The sequence below is a fragment of the Camelus bactrianus genome, chromosome 1 (genome assembly GCF_048773025.1).
Source record: "Camelus bactrianus isolate YW-2024 breed Bactrian camel chromosome 1, ASM4877302v1, whole genome shotgun sequence".
Taxonomy (NCBI): domain Eukaryota; kingdom Metazoa; phylum Chordata; class Mammalia; order Artiodactyla; family Camelidae; genus Camelus; species Camelus bactrianus.
This window is the reverse complement of record NC_133539.1, coordinates 41,808,111-41,826,928: the sequence shown is the minus strand read 5'-3', so window position 1 is coordinate 41,826,928 and position 18,818 is coordinate 41,808,111. Positions and strand designations below refer to the sequence as shown.

The window sequence follows — 18,818 nt, the reverse complement described above, 5'->3', positions numbered from 1 at the left end:
ATGTTTTCATTAATAGTGATATTATACTCATAATCCAAAACTTGTTTTTCACACAATGTTGTTAAAGTTTATATATTTAACCAATAGCTTATATGTTAAATTATTTTCTCTATAAGTAAAATTTGTTAGCACACTGCAAACTTTATTTTGTACATAACTTTTGATATGAGAATCATGCTTGAAACATATTAGCAATTACCTTTGATTTATTTTTTGATTACACGTAAGTGTTATTATCATGTACTTGTGTTCATGGAATTTGTACTTTTTAGACCTCTTTGATGTATTTAATTCTTGTATTATTCTTTGCTCATTTTGCATGTGTCCAATTCTGTGATGTGGGTATCTTCTTTTTTTCTTCCAAAGAAACATGGAGAATTTAAAGGTAGAACTTATTTCTCAAATCTTAGTTTAATATTGTTCTACTGTTCAGATTATATACTATGCTATATGATTTTTTTGTAACCTGTTATTTTTATCTCAAATATATGCCAGCTGGCTTCTAAATTAATTTGTATTTAGAAGAATTGAGTATAATAGTATTTTGTTTTTCAGGAGTTCACAACCAAGTAAGACAGTAGACAACAATTATGCAAAGCAGGCTGCATACACCAAAGAAAAGCAAACAGATGATGATGGCATTTCTCTTGTAATGTCTGATACTCAGCCTAAAGGTTTGTGAACCTTAGAAAACTGTTGTCAGTTGAATTTTTGTCTACTGCATTTTTAATAATTTTAAAGGTATAAATAACTTTAGTCTTACATTTAAAGGATACATGAAAGTAAAGGGAGATTACTTAGCAACACAAAGAAAATTACTACATTTACTCTATGTATACTGTAGTATACGTGTCTTGATTTATTTACTAAATCCAAAAGTTAAATTGAAATATTATTTCTTTTAGGGGGGGCATATAGCTATAAATTTATGTTAAGTTTAGCTGTTTCTAGGTGTTTCCATGAACATATGTAGTAATTGATATTGCTGCCATCTCAGTTATTATTAGTAGTTTCCCACTGGCTATCCTCCTACCATGAAATAACATTCCTTATTCAATAGAATTTCTCTCAACTCTAGGAGGATGCCAATATAAGCCACTATTAGCAAATTTAAAGGTAAATACACTTCAGACTTATGAAAATTCATTGTAGGCCTCCTTGCCTGTAGGGTTAATGAATTGACTTCTTTTGTCTATTTTGTCTCTTTTTAAAAAGATTTTGAAATAATTTATAAAAATTCGCACCAAAACAAATTACTACATTAGTCAGATGTGAAACATCTTCAAGGTCTCTTGGATTATTGATAGCTTCAAATTAGTTGAGATATTTTGTTTTCTGAATGATTTTACAGATTATTCACAAGAAGACACAGTCTTTCCTTTAATGATATTATGCAAAAAAATCTTTTTACTTCATTTGGAACACAGCTATTTACAAATTTTAAGTAGCTTTTTTCATAGAAGAGGAAGACTTAAAAGGAAACTAGACTAACATCTTTGATGTATACAAGAAAGGAGCTGCAGCTCTTATAGAGGGCGATCTCTAGAGGAAATATGCTGACTCTGCAGACATAATCTTTCAGTTAGTCACAGAGTACCACCTGCACATGATGAAAGGCTTTTATTTTCTGACAGATTATCTTTTTCCGAGAAATAATTATTTTTAATTACATTATAAAAATCTAAGTATTGTGGGCTCAGTTCAGATACTATCAAGACACTGTTTAGCCTTCATTGCTTTCCTGGGTAGAGTAGGCATAGTAAAATAAAAAGCTTTCTAATTTGTGCCCTTCAGTATTCCTCCAAAGTTAGAGCGAAATTTTAGACTTAACAGCAGGTAGAAAAATGCATGATAAAAGAAATACCTTATAGTTTCTTAGTATCCCTGAAGTTTCTCCTCTTACGTGCAGTGTTTTTAAGAAAATTAGCTATTGAAACTTTGTTGAAACTCACCATATTTTCATCCTGTAGATAATTGTGTCTAATACCAGTTATTTAATGTAAGTCCATAAATTAATAGGACTTCTGAATTAAACTCCAGGTATACCATTAAAATTTTTTTTTGTTCCAGTTTTGTTGAGATATAGTTGACATACAGCACTGTATACATTTAAGGGGTATAGCATAATGACTTACATACATTATGAAATTCAGTGAACATCTATTTTCTCATACAGATACAAAATTAAAGAAGTAGAAAAAACTTTCATTGTGATGAAAACTTGTAAGATTTATTCTCCTAACTACTTTCATGCAAAACATCCAGCACTGTTAATTATATTTATCATGTTGTACATTACATCCCTAGAACTTACTTATCTTATAACTGAAAGTTTGTTCCTGTTGACTGTCTTCATTCAGTTCCCCTCTCCCCACCTCTGATAACCACAACTGATCTCTTTTTCCATGAGTTTGTTTGTTTCTGAATTATAATTGACCAACAACGGTATGTTAATTCCTATGATACAACATAGTGATTCAGTATTTCTGTACATTTCAGAATGATCACTATGGTCTAGTTATGATCTGTCACCATACAAAGATACTACATAGTTATTGACTATATTCCCCACACTAGATATACTTTCATAGTACGTTAAATTTGCCTTGTGGAATTTGCTTTTATGAGTATAATACATTGGAAATATTTAACATTCTTTTACAGGAATTTGTCACCTCTTTAATTTTATATGCTAGTAATATTTGCAAGTTAAATGGTATTTGTTACCAAGCAGAATCCTGTTTTTACAATGTTTAGCTTCATGTAATACATTTATTCCTGTATCCTATGAGATAGTCTTGGCTGATATGCAAATAGTAAACTGAAGGAAAACTCCTGTATAATAGAATTTTTTCAAGCCCCATTTCTTTCATCATACTTTTGCTATAGTGTTTATGTTTAGAAATTATAATTTGATACAGTATATGTATATATATAAATATATATGTTTATATATATATATAAATATGTATATGTTTATATGTAGAAATTGTGTTTGACTATCTTTACAGTTTACAAAATTATGAATAAAATTTATCATACTTTTCAGAATGCTGTGTTGATAGTTTGGGGGAAGTTTATTTTCTTGGGGGAGCGAGAAAGAGGTGTTTTCTTTGGAAATTGGAATACTGTTGACAGTCTTGGAGTTTTTGTTCTCAGCCCTGTCCCCCATACCTGCCTTTCAAGCAATGACAAAGAGATATTATGAATGTTAGTTATTAGATGTTTATAAAGCTAGAGTAAGAACAAGAATAGTTTGAAGAGAAAATATGTAGTGTTGTAAAACTTCAAGTGAATGGGGAAGTCAGGCCAGTTCAGTGTTGCATGAATTTTAAGTTATGAATTCAAAGAAGCTGCTTTGTGTCTTGCGTTGTGTGAACCCTGAGCTGGTACTTGTATGATATAGAGTCAGAAAGCAAAATAATTCAGCGTAACCTTCAGTTAGTTAGGTAGAACCTTTTGGAAGATATTTTTGTACAGTACCTGTATTTGATAACTGAAATACTAAGCATGTTTGATAATAATTGACATGGTTTCCTCAGCTGCTGAGGAAGGGTTTTGGCTCCTTTTGAAAGAGCAGTGATCAATACTCTCAGACAATTGTCCCATTTCATTTAAAAATATGTGTATATAAAATTTACGTTTAGAGATATAACTAATTGCTGAATTAGTTGTAATCTCTAAATTAGTTCAATTTCTAAAGTCACAATGAATTTAAAAGACATTTTAAGACTAATTTTTGAAATTTTATGAAGACTTTTTTTTATTATAGACATTTGCAGTTATAGCAGAAGGAAAAAACATGGTTTGGTTGCTTTTGTTACTAAAGAATACGACCTTTTAATGTATTTTCCTCATGTCATTTTTATTGTATGGTGAACATTTACTTTGTGTATGCAGTTTAAAATAGGATATGTCCTTATATTCATCCATGTCAGTATGAGAATTTAACAGTGGACTTAAAAAAATAGCTTTGAAAAGTAGTACAGCAATTTTGATGATGTTTCTTTGAGCTCTTCTAAAAGGGATTCTTTCTGTACTTTTGGCCATATTTATGTCTCTTTCATTTTTTAAGATCTCAATAGTAGAAGTCGAGGTTGTGATCATCTTGAAGAGGGGAGCAGAAACAAAGATGACGCATATTCTGATTCAAAAATGGAACCCACCCTGAATTCCAGGAAGAGAAAGAAAAGGCTTAGAAGTAATTTACCTGATTCTTATAATTCTGCTTCTTTGTATAAGTCAACAGAACAGACAGTAAGTAGAGGTTTTTAGATGTGATATGAAATAATTTGTACTATGATAAAAATGAATTGACTGTGACTAAATAATGTTCTCCTAGCTTTCTGCTTCTATCATCAGATTTCTTTCTTTTCCTTGCCTAGTTTTTGATTCTGTTTTTAAAAAAATAATTTAAATGCAACTTTTTGCATTAATACAGTTATGTGAACAAATTTCAAATACTGTCATTGCTCAGTATCTGCAGAGTATTGGTTCCAGGATCCTGCACATACCAAAATCTGCAGATGATTAAATCTCTTATATAAAATGGTGTAGTATTTGAATATAATCTATATCCTCCTTTATATTTTAAATCATCTCCCAGATTGCTTATAATACCTAATACAATGTAAATACTAAGTAAATAGCTGTAAATGCTATATAAATAGTTGCCTGTGCCCAGCAAATTCAAGTTTTGCCCTTTGGAACTTTCTGGAATTATTTTCCTGAGTATTTTCCATTTGCAGAGTTGGTGGAACCTGCGCATGCAGAGGGCTGACTGTGTTATGAAGAAGTAAAAAAGTTAAAATTACCTCTTCTCCAATATCACTCCTTACTTAGTAGTTTGATTTATATCCTTCAGACCTGTTTTCTTTTCCCCTCCTTATTTTAACCAAATTGCTGTTCAGCCAATTGCTTTTTCACTTGCTCTGTGAAATTTTTGTCAGATTTCCTTTTTCAGTAGTAATTTACTTCCAGTTTCTTTAAACTTCTTTTTATGAAGAGTTTAGGGAGTTTGTTGTACACAGAGAATTACCCTACTTAATGCATACATTATCTATTTTCAAAGACTTAGTATGCAGTTAGTGATAAAACTATAAGGAGACAGCTTTTTTTTTTGGAGACAGCTTTTTGATTCCTTTGATTCACATGGCATTTCAGGACTTTGCAGTGCCTTTGAGTTATAATTATAAACATGGTTTAGATTTAATACAGTAATAGAGACGTGAAGGCAGTGATTTTCATAATTTTTCATATCATTATCCTCTTAAGTTTACAATTTTTTGGCTTTTGTTACTAAAGTCACATGATGTCAAATAGCCTCTTAACTTTTGCAAAATAAAACTAAAAAAATTCTCAGGGGAGGGTATAGCTCAGTGGTAGAGCACATGCTTAGCACGGCTAAGGTTCCAGGTTCAATCTCCAGTACTTCCATAAAAAATAATTCCTCTCACTTAAAGTTGACTTAGATTGTGGGTGACCATCTGAACCACTTGTAATTATGGGAATTTCCCCTTTTCATCCTTTCAAAAAGTTAAACATTGAGGCATCCAGTTGAACAGACCAAACTCTGTATCTGCATTATACTTGAGAGGCACTGGCAAGAGTAAAATAATTGTGCAATTTTCTATCCCTGTAGTTACAGAAATTATATAATATTTTTACTTTTATTTCTTCTTTAGGAATTTAAACTTCAAAAAATTCTTTGTTAGCCAAATTTGAAAAATGCTAACTTTTATGTGCATTTATTTATGTTCAGAAAGAACAAGAAAATGACCCAACAGTATCCACTGAATTTGAGAAGTCAAGTGAAAACTATCATGAAGACCCAAAACTACTTGAAGAAATTACACTTGAACCTATAGAAAGTGATTTTACTAAACTAGCCTCACTTCATAGTCAGGAGTTGGCTTTGAGCACTGCTCCCAAAATCACCTCTGACTGTTCAACCACTGAAACTTTTGTGAGTTCTATTTCCACTGATACTTTGGGGAATTCTACCTTGGCTGAGAAGGATGAGAATGAATTGAACACAATAGAAAAACCTGTTTTGAGTGAACACAGTGAAGGGAACCAATCGTTTATCTCAGGTGAACCAAGTAAGTAACGTAAGGATTATAAAGGCTCTTAACTTTCTCTGCTTCACTTAGTTGTTTTATTTCTCCTCTCAAACAAATTTTGCTAAGGCAGTAAGTTAACTTACGATATCATTGTGGGATATATTAACTTTATAAAAAAAAGACTTGGGGTTTTGGGACTTCCTTCATGAATTTGTAATATTGATTTAGGTAAACAATGGAGTACTTAGAAGCAGAAGTATTTATTTTTTTAGATTAGTGTCCTGTAATTCATCTCCTAAGTAGTTTTTAATAAGAGTCTGTAAGGACCATTTTGTCATTTTGGTTGATTAAGCTGAAGTACAGAGGGTTTAAGTGCTATTTATTTATTGTCAATACTTTTGATTTAATTAATTAATTTTGATGTTAAATTTCAAGTGTTTGATGTAGTCACATGGTACGAAAATGTTCTAAAGGATATCCAGTGAATAGTCTCCCACATCTTTCCCTACCCATCAGTTTCCCCCTCCTGGAAGCAAATAGTGTAAGAGGATTTAAAGTACAATTTAGAGTGATGGCACAACACATTATTAGAACTCAGACTTGTTCCTGTGTTCTCCTCGTGGCTTTATCCATTTTTAAATGACTTCATCCTCCAGAAGGTAAGGTTGCAGATAACTGCTAAATAATGGCACTGATAGGGAAACATTGAATGTAACTAGTATAAATCAGGTAATAAATAATAGGCTAGTTTCTAAATTGAATTTAGTTAGATGATTAGATTCAATGGGATTTTGAAAGATTGTATGAATTAGAAACTTCTCTTTTTGATACATGATTACTGTGATACATTTAAAAAATACATTTTCCCTTTTTAGTTGTCGTCTCCAGTGATGAAGAAGGACCTGTTGAGCATAAAAGTTCAGAAATTCTTAAATTACAACCTAAGCAAGATCATGCCGTAACTAATGAAAGCAGGAGTACTTCTGAGCCAGCAGTGTCAGAACTACCATTGATTACATGTGAATCTGTACGGGTAATTAATTTCTGCCTCCTCACAGATTAACAGTGAAATATACACTATGGGCTAATGACTTTTTATTTCATCAAGCAGAGTATTATAATAAAAATTACAGTTTTTCTTAGTTTGAATTTTGAGACAACTTTCATATTAGTGTGAGGAAAATACATAATTGTCTTTATTTTGAAGTGAAAAAATACCATTTTTTTTCTGGTCATTTATATTTTTTCAGTCTAAATATTCTAAAACTTAGATATTTATTCTTTTATGGTTCTCATTGGACATATAAGTACTTTATCAAAAGATTTTCTAGAGGTAAACAGTTTCCAGTATTTGGTCTTGCAATACAATGCCTAGTTGGAATTATTCCTTTTCCTCACATGCTATTAATGCTATTAGCATTAATATAAAGCATCATCTTGGGTTATGGAAGCAATTTGATGTGCTTATAACCCTTAACCTGGAGATGGAAACCTGGATTTGTCTTAGTTTTGCTTCTTACTAATTGCATTATGTTTGGCAACCCACTTAACCAATTCAAACATCTATTAACTTTACTTATGAAATGTGGAAGAAAACTGCCTCATGAGATGGTTTTGGTGATTAAAAGAGATAATATATTTAAAAACTCATTTAAACTAAATAGTGTATGAATCCTAATTTATTTCTGTTGAGTTAAAAATGAAGTCTGTTAGGGGAAACAATTTGAAATCATGGCTTTGATAGAGAGGATATATTTCTGGAACTTAGGCCTATGGAATTAATTTTGGATTCAACTATTTACAGTAATTTTCTCAAGGTAATTAATATACTTTTTAAGAAAAAAATCTAGTTAACTCTTTCTTCACAGTAAGAACAGTGTAAAATCCTTCACAAATTCATTAATAGTAATTTAAAGAAGTATTTGACTTTGGAATCATTGTCAGTATTTATATAGCACTTAGGCTTATATGCATTTTATAATTTATTCCTTGTTAGGCTTCATCTGAATTACGTCCATATAATCCTGTCACAGAAAACATTTCCTGTATTACACCTAGTAATGAGTTGGATCTACAGCTGGATTTTACATTTACTTCTGTTTATATTGGTAAAATAAAAGGAGCTTCTAAAGGTTGTGTTACAGTAAGTATATTTAATTTTTTTTTTTTTTAGTTCTGGTTCTTGGACAAGGCATTTTTAGATTATCTTCTCTTTTTTAGTGCAAATGAAAATAGAATTGAGATTAATTTTATATAGAACATTTTTAATATGTCATTATGTCTATTTTGAGACATGTCTTTAATTGAGGGAGGGGAATTTTGAAATCATAGTGGAATGCCCTAAAATAATATCTCTGATCTGACTACTCTAATGAAGATTATGTATAAACAAAATCTTATGTAGTGTTGATATTCTTTGGTATCTAAAACTTATTTGATGGTAACATAAAATTTTATTCAGGCTGTAGTTAATAGCAAAAAGAAGAAATCTCATTTTACTGGTTTAAATTATGTTCTCCAAATTCCTAAGTTATTTAAGGATCTCCAGAAACAGGTCCTATTCTGTTTTCCCCCCACTTTTTTTTTTTCCAATATTAACTCCTCACATTTTGTATGTGAAAACCAGATTGGATTTTACTTAGTTCTCTATACTGTCTCTTTATTTTTCTGCCTGTTTTAAAATCCTAACCATCTTTTAAGGCTTATCTGAAAAAGTTCCTCTTCCAGGAAACCTTTCCTGATTTCTCCTTCCTAGCTAGAATTAACTTCTCCTTTTATTGTGTACTTAACTTCTCCTTTTACTGTGTAATTTTTACATCTGTTGTAAGATTTATTCTGTGTGTTTTTAATTGTTTGTATTCTAGCCTAAATGTCCCATTAGCCTTTAAGCATCTTGTAATGAAGAGCCATGCTTTTATTCCCTTTTGTATCTTCCGTAAATGGCCCAAACCTAAATAGGCACTTACAAACATTAGTTGGATTGAATTGACTACGTCAGATTATAATTTAGGTATTTTCTTAGAAGTTTTATTAATTTCACTGTTATAGGTAGGGCAGGGAATATAAAAATGGTGCAGACATGATCTCTTCTTTCAAGGAACCTTAGTCTACTGGAAGAGACAGACACATAAATAGGTATTTGTATTATGGTATAATGTACAATGGAAATATGTATAAGAAGGGTGCATATGGCCTGAGTACCTATATCTGTCTGGAGGAATTAGGGAAGACTTCATAGAGAAGAGAGCATATGATTTAAGGTAACGAAGTAGATGTTTGCTTTGTGACTATACAGAGGGAAGGTAGGGTGAAAATTGTTTTGATTGAAAGCACCACAGCAATTCTGTTTAAAATTAATATTCTCTGCTCACTGGTTTTCAGATATCAGTGATTTTGTTATGCCTTGGGTGATTTTACAATTTTTTTCTTTAAGGAATTTTGTTCACTTTTTCCAGTTCCCACCCCCAGCCCCATTTCATAGCTTTTTCATTTAAAATTCACCTTTTTCTGTTCAGTTGTTTATAATGGCAAAAAATTGGATAACCTGAATATTTGACAATAATTTATTAACCAAGGGAGCAATATTTAATATAAATATTCAACAGTGGGTTTTCATTAATTATTGTTTGTATGAATTATGTTATTATACAGTTAGGTGGGTTTGTTATGGGCAAAATACAAAGCCAAACAAAAAACTACAAATGAGTAAAGGAAGAATTTAAAGAACACCTATGATCTTGCTTATCCAGAGACAATTGCCATTAACTTTACAGTGTATATCCTTACGTATTCTTCATATTAGATGCCTAAATATTTAAAAGAAAAGGATATGACATTATACATACTGTTTTGTAACTCACCATAATCAAATTAACTTAATTCATGAAACTATTTGGGGATTTCGGGGTGCCCTTAATTCCCAACTATTGGACATTTCAGTTGTCCCAGTATTTTGCTATTACAATAGTAGAGGACTGCAAATATTCAATAAATGTCCTAAAGTAGGTCCTGGAAGTTTGTTTCATGTCTATTGGAACACTTAAACTGTAATTAAAATAAAAAACTTAAATGTCTAATTACAAGAAAGTGGTTTAGTAAATCAAAGTAAATATATATAGGTAAAAAAATACATATCTGAAGAAAGACAGAGAGGAATTCTGAAAAAATTAAAAGTTATGTTACTATGGAGAGAACATAGCAATTTTAAAATTAAAAAATATAATGAATAACATAAAAAGGGAAAAGGATAAAAGTCTTAAGCTTTCAAGTTTTTGAAAAGACTTTAATATCATTTTTTCAATATTTTCAGTATTTATTTTTTATGATGCTCTATAACTTGGAAATAAAAGAACTTTTGGATGGAGTAAATATATTAGAGAATTAAACTTGGTCATTTTCTATATGTTTAATGAGTGTCCATTATGTATTATTATGGACACTGAAAAGTATTGTTCTCACTGTCATGACAGAATTTAGCTGAACTAAAAAAATACCTGGAGTGGGAAACTTTTATGTAAGTTAGAGCCATTTTCTTGTAGTTGTACATTTAAGATACTGCTACTTTTTTTTTTTTAGTGTAGAGAATGCTGTAGTAGCTATGAGCATTTTTTTAGATCTCACTTTTGTTGGTAGTAGGAAAAATGTTTATTAAATATGTATAATGTTCAGAGAACTGTGCTACTATTGTAAGAAGTTATAAAATAGCTCTTGTGTTCACCTTTATTCTTAAGTTTAAATAAATGTGGTGTGATTTCAGAGAACTGGGTTTACCTCATTGCCACAGAAACATCTTTCTAATTTTCTTAACTGTGGATTCAATTTTTGCTGCAAATAGGGCTCTGCTTTGGGGAGAGGTTACATATTGGCTTAGTCAGTATTAAAAGGTGTAAATGAGTATGTGATCCTTGCCAAGCCAAAAGGTTTGATAGAACAAGGATCTTTATGGTGGGAGAATAAAACAATAATGTAGAAAGTAGAGACCAAGGATAAATAGATGCACTGCTTCTAATTCATAATTTTGTGGTAATAACTATAAAATCTCAAAAGCAAACACTCCTTATATTCGTTTTCTATAACTAGTTATTTACAACTGCTAAGCTATTTTATGAGATTAAAGACCCAGTGAAACCTATGAGAAAGAATTTAGCAAGGGGAAACATACCAAATATATATAGCAGTTGTGTGAAAGTGACATAATGATAAGGCATATTTGACTAAATTAAACTAAATAACATACTTAATCAGATGGTAATGTCTAATGATAATAGCACCCCTTCATTAAGGGTCTTATCTAAAACTGAGAGATTCATTAAGTTACCTAAGTTTATCTACTTACTATTTGAATGGTAGAGATAATAGAGACAGCATTTGAACTCTGTGCTCAGCTTTTAGTTCATTTGCGCTTTTGCTCAAATTTTGCTTTAGTGGCTGACTTACTCTAGGAAATGTGAGTTTTACGTTTGTGAAACTACAATATGAAATAATTTTTTAACTAGCAAAAAAAAAATGGAGTCATAGTAAATCTGTTGTTTCACTGAACATTGTGTGCTACTTATTTGCAACTCTTAGGTAGTTAATTTAGGTAACCATTTACCAAGACCACTGTCGATTTTGTTTTGTGCTCACAGACTGTACCCTTCATTTGGTCAACAATTTCAGAAATGTGTTGATCAAAAGAGAAACCTAACCAAATAATAGACAAAGAGGCATGAGTTCATTTGACAAACTTCAAAGGATACCTGTTTTAAGTGGTTACAAGATTTAGGAACTCTACAACTCTTGAGAGTTTATTTTAAAACCAACACTTAAGGAGGTCAAATATATATAAAAATACCTACAGGAAATAGAGTGTCCTGGCACAGAAGGAGCAGAAAGAGCAGGATCTTTCTGCTGAATCTTCTGCTGAATCCCCAGTCAGAAGGAAATTTTAACATGGCACAAAGAAAAATGAATGCTGGGAATGTCAGCAAAGCCAAGAATCAAACCCTGTTTTGTGGTTTGCTTACCAAAGTCATTGACACCCTGTCAGGTCTTTGGGCAGTTTCTTCTAGACTTTGTCTTATTTCTCCTTTAAATTTTCAGGAAATATTTTTGAAAAAATATATTAAGTAAAGTTGCACTGTTTTTTATAAATGAGAATATTGAGAATTAAGTTACTTGTACAAGTTTCTTAAACTTGCATAAAACTAAGTCTTTACAGTGAAACATCCTTTTGGTTAATTGAGAAAAAGACTTGAGTACTTTTAGTGTAGGCTTTGATTGTGTACCTGTGGTTTAGAAAAGAAAAAAATTTTGAAAAATTTGAATAGTAACACATTTTGAATGGTAACTCTTTTTTTTGTTGTTTTGTTTTGTTTTGTTTTTTTCCTTTAGTTCACGACAAAGTATATTAAGATCCCATTTCAAGGTAAGCTATCATTGTCTTATGACGTCTTTTTCACTGTGATTTTGAGTATAAAATAATGGGTCAGTAAAAATTCTGAAGTATTTCTGCAACTAGTTTTTTGTAATTTTTTCCAATATGGAATTTATGTGAAACTAAGGTTAATAATGAGTTTCAACTTAACACTTTTTTAGCAGCTTCAAAAGGAGTTTAAAATGTTTTATAAAACTTAAAGTAGTATATAGTATACTATGGTTTTAGTGACTTCAAGTTGGGCAATATTAAGGGACCAATGGTAATGTCTTGGGATTGACAGAAAGAGTTTTGACAGCAAGATATTTGATACATAAAAATGAATGAAAATAGGAACTGTAAGTAAAGTATAAGGAAAATTTTCATGTTGCACACAGACATGTGAAATGGTTTTGCATAGAGGTTAAGAGAGTTCTTTAAATATCATTTCTTATCTGAGTAAGGCAGAGTAGATTGGAAAATATATCTGCAATTTGTAGAGACTCAGATAATTTTCTCATTCTCTTCCCAAATAAAAACCTTTTAAAATAGGTAGCAACACTAAAAGAACAAATAATAAGCAACAGAGAATAGTCTCTTTAGAGAATAAATTATGAAAAGAATGAACAAGAAAAATATACACAAATAGCACTTCAGAAATGAACTTGGGAAGAAAAAGCCTTTGTTCCAAGACTGAAGATGTGATTGCAGTAACTTTAGTTAGACTCCCCGCATACCCATGTACAGAATCCACAAGTGTATGTATTATGACAATGAATCTAATAATTAGGAAGCTGCTGTAAGTAGTAAGAATATATAAGGCATATGTAATACGTAAGAATAAATGCACTGATATTCTTAAGTAGGAAATGTTAATAAGTTACTACAGAATAATACAACATTAGCTATTTAGAAGAAACAAATAAAGACCCAAATTCTTTTTTTTAATAGAGGTATTAATGACATACATTATATTAATTTCAGGTGTACAACATGATGATTTGATACTTGTATATATGCAAAATGATACCCCCAGTAAGTCAGGTTAACATCCATCCCCATACATAGTTATAAAATTATTTTTCTTGTGATGAGGACTTCTAAGATTTACTTCCTTAGCAATTTTCAGTTATGCAATACAACATTATTAACGGTAGTCATTGTGCTGTTCATTAAATCTTCATGACTTATTTATTTTATAATTGGAAGTTTGTACCTTTTGATCCCCTTCAATCATTTTGCTCACTGCCTGCTTCTATTAGCCACCAATCTGATCTCTGTATCTATGAACTTTTTATTTTTTAAGATTCCACAATTAAGTTATATCATACGGTATTTGTCTTTCTCTATCTGATTCATTTCATTTAGCATGATGCCCTCAAGGTCCATCCATGTTGTCACAAATGGCAAGATTTCATTCTTTTTGGGGGCACACTAGTATTCCAATGTGTGTGTGTGTGTGTGTATATACATCTTCTTTATCCATTCATTCACTGATGGACACTTAGGTGTTTTCCATATCTTGGCTGTTGTGAATAATGTTGCAGTGCACATGAGAGTGCATGTATCTTTTTTAATTAGTGTTTTCATTTCCTTTGTATAAATACCCAGAAGTGAAATTGCTGGATCATTAAAAAAATTTTTAAGAACCTCTGTACTGTTTTCCATAGTGGCTGTGTCAATTTACATTCCCACCAGAAGTGCACAAGAGTTCCCAGTTCCCTGTTTTCTACAGCCTTGTCAACATTCATTATTTCTTGTCTTTTTGATAACAGCCTTTCTAACAGATGTGAGGTGACACTTCATTGTGATTTTGATTTCCATGATGAGTAGTGATGTTGAGCACCTTTTCATGTATCTGTTGGCTATCTATATGTTTATTTTGGAAAAATGTCTTTTCGGTGTCTCTGCCTATTTTTTAATCTTTTTTTTTTTTATTTTTGCTGTTGAGTTGTATGACTTCTTTATATATTTTGGATTTTAACCTCTTATCAGATATGTGATTTGCAAATATTTTCTCTCATTTAGTAGGTTACCTTTTACTTTTGTTGATGATTCTAAAATTTATAGTTAAAGAACTTTGTAACAGAGCTTCCTCTCAAATTCTTATGATACAAACCTCAGAAATGATATTTTATGTTTTCATAGTTAACATTTTGTACTTTGTTTCAAATATTGCTTTCTTTTATAGCTTTTCTACCCCAAATGATTTTTAAAAGATTATTTTAATTTAAAAAGTATGAAAAAATGCTCCTGTCAGTAGTAATAAGTTTATGATTTTATAATGTAAGAGGAAAATATTACTCTTCTTCTTCAAATCCTCTGTGCTAAGTTCTCATATACAGAAATCTTTTAAAAACAAGGCATGCATGTAAAAGGTTTTTGTAGATGGGAAATCTAGGAGCTAAATGTTTACTTATTTTTTTTCTTTGCAGTAACAGCTGTTGGGAAAATTTGATTTATTCATATTTATATTAGCTGTTAATTGTGTTTGGCTGTGGCTTAAAGAATATAGTTTTCTTTCACATTTAAGAAATCCAGAGGTAGACTGAACAGGACTGATAAGGAGTTTATTTGTTCATCAGGGGCCTAGACTCTTTTATTGTTCTACTCTGTTATCCCTGACGCATGACTTTCATCCTCTTTCTCATGGTCCATATGACTGCTTGTACTCCAGCCATCATGTTTTAATGTTCCAGGTAGGAAGCCGGAGGAAGGCAAAACGATAGAAAGGATTCATACCACCTATCTCTTGTTCTTTTAAGGAGTCTTCTTGATGTTCAGGCCACATAACCTTTTCTGCTTATATGTCCTTAGCTGGAATGTAGTCATATGACCACACATCTATCTGCAAAGCAAGTGGTAGGAAACAGAATTTTAAAGAGATTTAAGAGTTTCTTGCTTCCCTGCAAAATTAGGGTCCTGTTATCAAAATCCCTAACAGTGGGTAGGAAAAATGAAAGGCAACTCCCACTTTCAGTGTCTATCATAGCCCTTTAACAGAATAAACCAAATATTTTGGCAGAATTTGGTAATGAGGTAAATTTTTCTTATGATGGTACTAAAATTCCTTTTTATTTAAAGGAAACTTTTAAAAGTAGTCTTCCAAGACTATTTAGCTTTCATACTAAGAGCTTGGAACATTTGGACTAGTAATAATTATATAGATTTCACAGAATAGTACCAACTATCTGGGGCTGTGAGCTGCATGAGGAAGAATGCTGAGAAGTTTTTCTGAAGGTTTTTACTCCTTGCTTTGAACTCAATCTCTTCGTCTTTGCTGCTGGTTTTACTGACAGTTTTCAGAATGGAAGAGTTATTGTGTTTATAGATTGGAAGAATTAATATTGTTATAACGTCTATATTACCCAAATTGATCTACAGATTCAGTGCAATCTCTGTCAAAATTCTATTGGCGTCTTTCACAGAAATAGAAAAAAATCCTAAAATTTGTATGGAACAACAAAAGATGCCAACTAGCCAAAGCAACCCTGAGAAGAACACAGCTGGAGGCATCACATTTCCTGATTTCAAACTATATTACAAAGCTAATTTAGTAATCAAAAGAGTGTGATATTAGCATAAAAATACACAGATCCATGGAAAACAATTGAGAACACAGAAGTAAACCCACATATATGTAGTAAATTAATTTTCAACAAAAGTGCCAAAAATATACAATGGGGAAAGGATAGTCTTTTTGATAAATGGCATTGAGAAAGCTGGACAGCCAGGTGCAAAAGAATGAAACTAGACCCCTGCCTCTACTATACAAAAAAAATCAACTCAAAATGGATTAAAAACTTAAATGTAAGACCTGAAACCATAAAACTCTGAGAAGAAAACATCAGGGGTAAACTCCTTAACTTTGGTCTTGGCAGTTTTTTGCATTTGTCAGTGAAGGCAAAGGCAACAAAAGCAAAAATAAAGAAGTTGGAAGCCTCAAACTAAAAACTTTCTGCACAGCAAAGGGAACCTTCAACAAAAGGAAAAGACAACTTACTTTAGAGAAAATATTTGCAAATTATGTGTCTGGTAGGAGGTTAAAATCTGAAATATACAAGGAACTCATGCAACTTAACATCAAAAAAACAAACAACTTGTTTAAAAAATGGGCAGAGGACCTGAGTAGACATTTTTCTAAAGAAGACATACAAATGAGCAATAGACACACGAAAAGATGCTGAAGTCACTGGTCATCAGTGACATGCAAATCAAAACCACAAAGAGATATCACCTCACACCTGGCAGAATGGCTATCATCAAAAAGACAACAAATAACAAACATTGGAAAAGATGTGGAGGAAAGAGAACCCTCTTGTACTGTTGGCACACATTGGAATTGTAAACTGGTGTAGCCACTATGGAAAATAGTATGGCTGTTACTCAAAAAATTAAAAATAGAATTGTCATGTGATCCAGCAATTTCACTTCAGGGTATTTACCCAAAGAAAACTAAAGCAGTAATTCAAAAAAATACATGCACCCCAATGTTCATTGCAGTATTATTCACAATAGCCAAGATATGGAAGCAACGTAAGTATCTTCATAGATGAATGGATGAAGATGTGGTATAGATATACAATGGAATATCACTCAGCCATTATAAAAATGAAATCTGGCAATTTGAGACAACATGGATGGATCTAGAGGGTATTATGCCAAGTGAAATAAAGTCAAAGACATATACCATATGACTTCACTTACATGTGGAATCTAAAAACAAAACAAAAGGAAAGTAGCTCATAGATAAATAGAGCAAACAGCTGGTTGCCCGAGGGAGGGTGGTGGGGAGTTGGGTAAATTAAGTTAGAGGGATTAAGAGATGTAAACCCCCACTTATAAAATAAATAAGCCACAGGGAATCACAACACAAGGAGTATAGTCAGTAACATTTTAATAAGTTTGTATGGGGGCAGGTGATTATTAGACTTAGCATGGTGATCATTTCATAATGTATGCAAATGTCAAATCATTGTGTAGTAACCTGAAACTAACATTGTATTGTGTTAACAATATTTCAATTAAAAAAATAAGACATATAAAAAAGAAAAGGAGCCAGTAAATAGAGAGTAAAAGAAAGCAGGAAGGTAGGCTAGGATAGGACATGACAGGGTAGGAAGGGAGGAAGTCAGGCAGGTATACATACAAACAGGCGGAGAAGAGAAGTAGAAAAGTACAGAAGGGGAACAAGGAAAAGACCTGGAAATGGAATAAGGGAAGAAAAGAATGGAAGAGGAAGGAGGAAATATGAAAGGAATAAAGAGAAAATGTTTAAAGTGGATTAATTTATAAGAAAAATAGAATGACTGTTTTGGGAATATTAAGATGACTAGTTAATGACTATTTGAATTCTTACTGTAAAATGCTTTTCAAACTTTAATGTTCATATGAATTACTTGGATTTTCTTTTTTTTGTTGCTGTGAAACTGAAGAGTCTGCTCCTCCCTTTTTTTGGGGGGGGGAGGGGGTGATAATTAGGCTTATTTGTTTATTTTTAATGGAGATACTGGGGATTGAATCCAGGACTTTGTGCATGCCAAGCATGTGCTCTACCACTGAGCTATATACCCTCCTCCTAAACCAAAGATTCTGATTCAGTAGATCTAGTGTGGGGCCTGATTTCTGCATTTCCAGTTGGCTCCCAGGTGATGCCAATGTCACAGACTGAGGACTATGTTTTGAGTAGCCAGGCACCTGCAGAAACTGGGCAAGGGAGAATAGTAAGAGATTTGTTTCAAATAAGTAACCATCCTGGGTTTATACTTAACTGATATTTGTATTCCTAGTTTAGCTGCTAATTTTCTTTAAGTTGAACCGGATGACCTCAAGACTTCTTTATACTAGTTTTCTATGTTTCTTTGAATGAAAAATGAGGTTGTTGGAGGAGATTCTTTTAGCTCACTAAGAGGGAGAAAGAGTAATAATTCTGAGTGATTACCTAGAAGTTTTGAGAAGTAAAACTTGGAAGAATTTTAAAAGAAATTTTGTCTTAGACCATTCAGAAGCTTGTATTAACTCTTGAGAATCTTTTAATAATGGCTGGTCTGTGTCATGAAATGCAGATGTTTTAGAAGAAGAAAAATAGGCGTTAAGTGGCTTATGACAGCATGCTATCATTTGGAGTCTTGGTTGATAGTATTGACCAAGATAAAGAATTACATAGTTTTCTCAGTTATACTCTGCTTAGTTTTCTGCATTGATAAGATAGTCTGAGATTATATAGTGTGAGAGACAAACTTCCTACATTTATCATTTAATAATTATTTGGCCCTTTCTAATTGTATATGATCATTTTTACTCTAATAATGCTGTTTAGGTATTTCAGCTAAGTTCTGTGAAGTGTACAGGAAATAATATTT

General features: G+C 31.8%; 1 protein-coding gene across 7 annotated transcripts in view; it reads left to right on the top strand.

Moving 5' to 3' along the window:
- Positions 1-18,818, top strand: part of SENP7 (SUMO specific peptidase 7) — a 128,037-nt gene that overhangs the window by 91,249 nt on the left and 17,970 nt on the right. For 6 of the 7 annotated variants that reach the window (XM_010966379.3, XM_045503926.2, XM_045503930.2 and 3 more), the window contains 6 exons: positions 556-674; positions 4,076-4,257; positions 5,762-6,101; positions 6,938-7,095; positions 8,059-8,205; positions 12,435-12,468. In XM_010966379.3, the coding sequence (XP_010964681.1) occupies positions 556-674; positions 4,076-4,257; positions 5,762-6,101; positions 6,938-7,095; positions 8,059-8,205; positions 12,435-12,468 (980 nt within the window). The remainder of the gene's footprint in view (positions 1-555; positions 675-4,075; positions 4,258-5,761; positions 6,102-6,937; positions 7,096-8,058; positions 8,206-12,434; positions 12,469-18,818) is intronic. The other variant, XM_045503925.2, reaches the window with a different exon arrangement.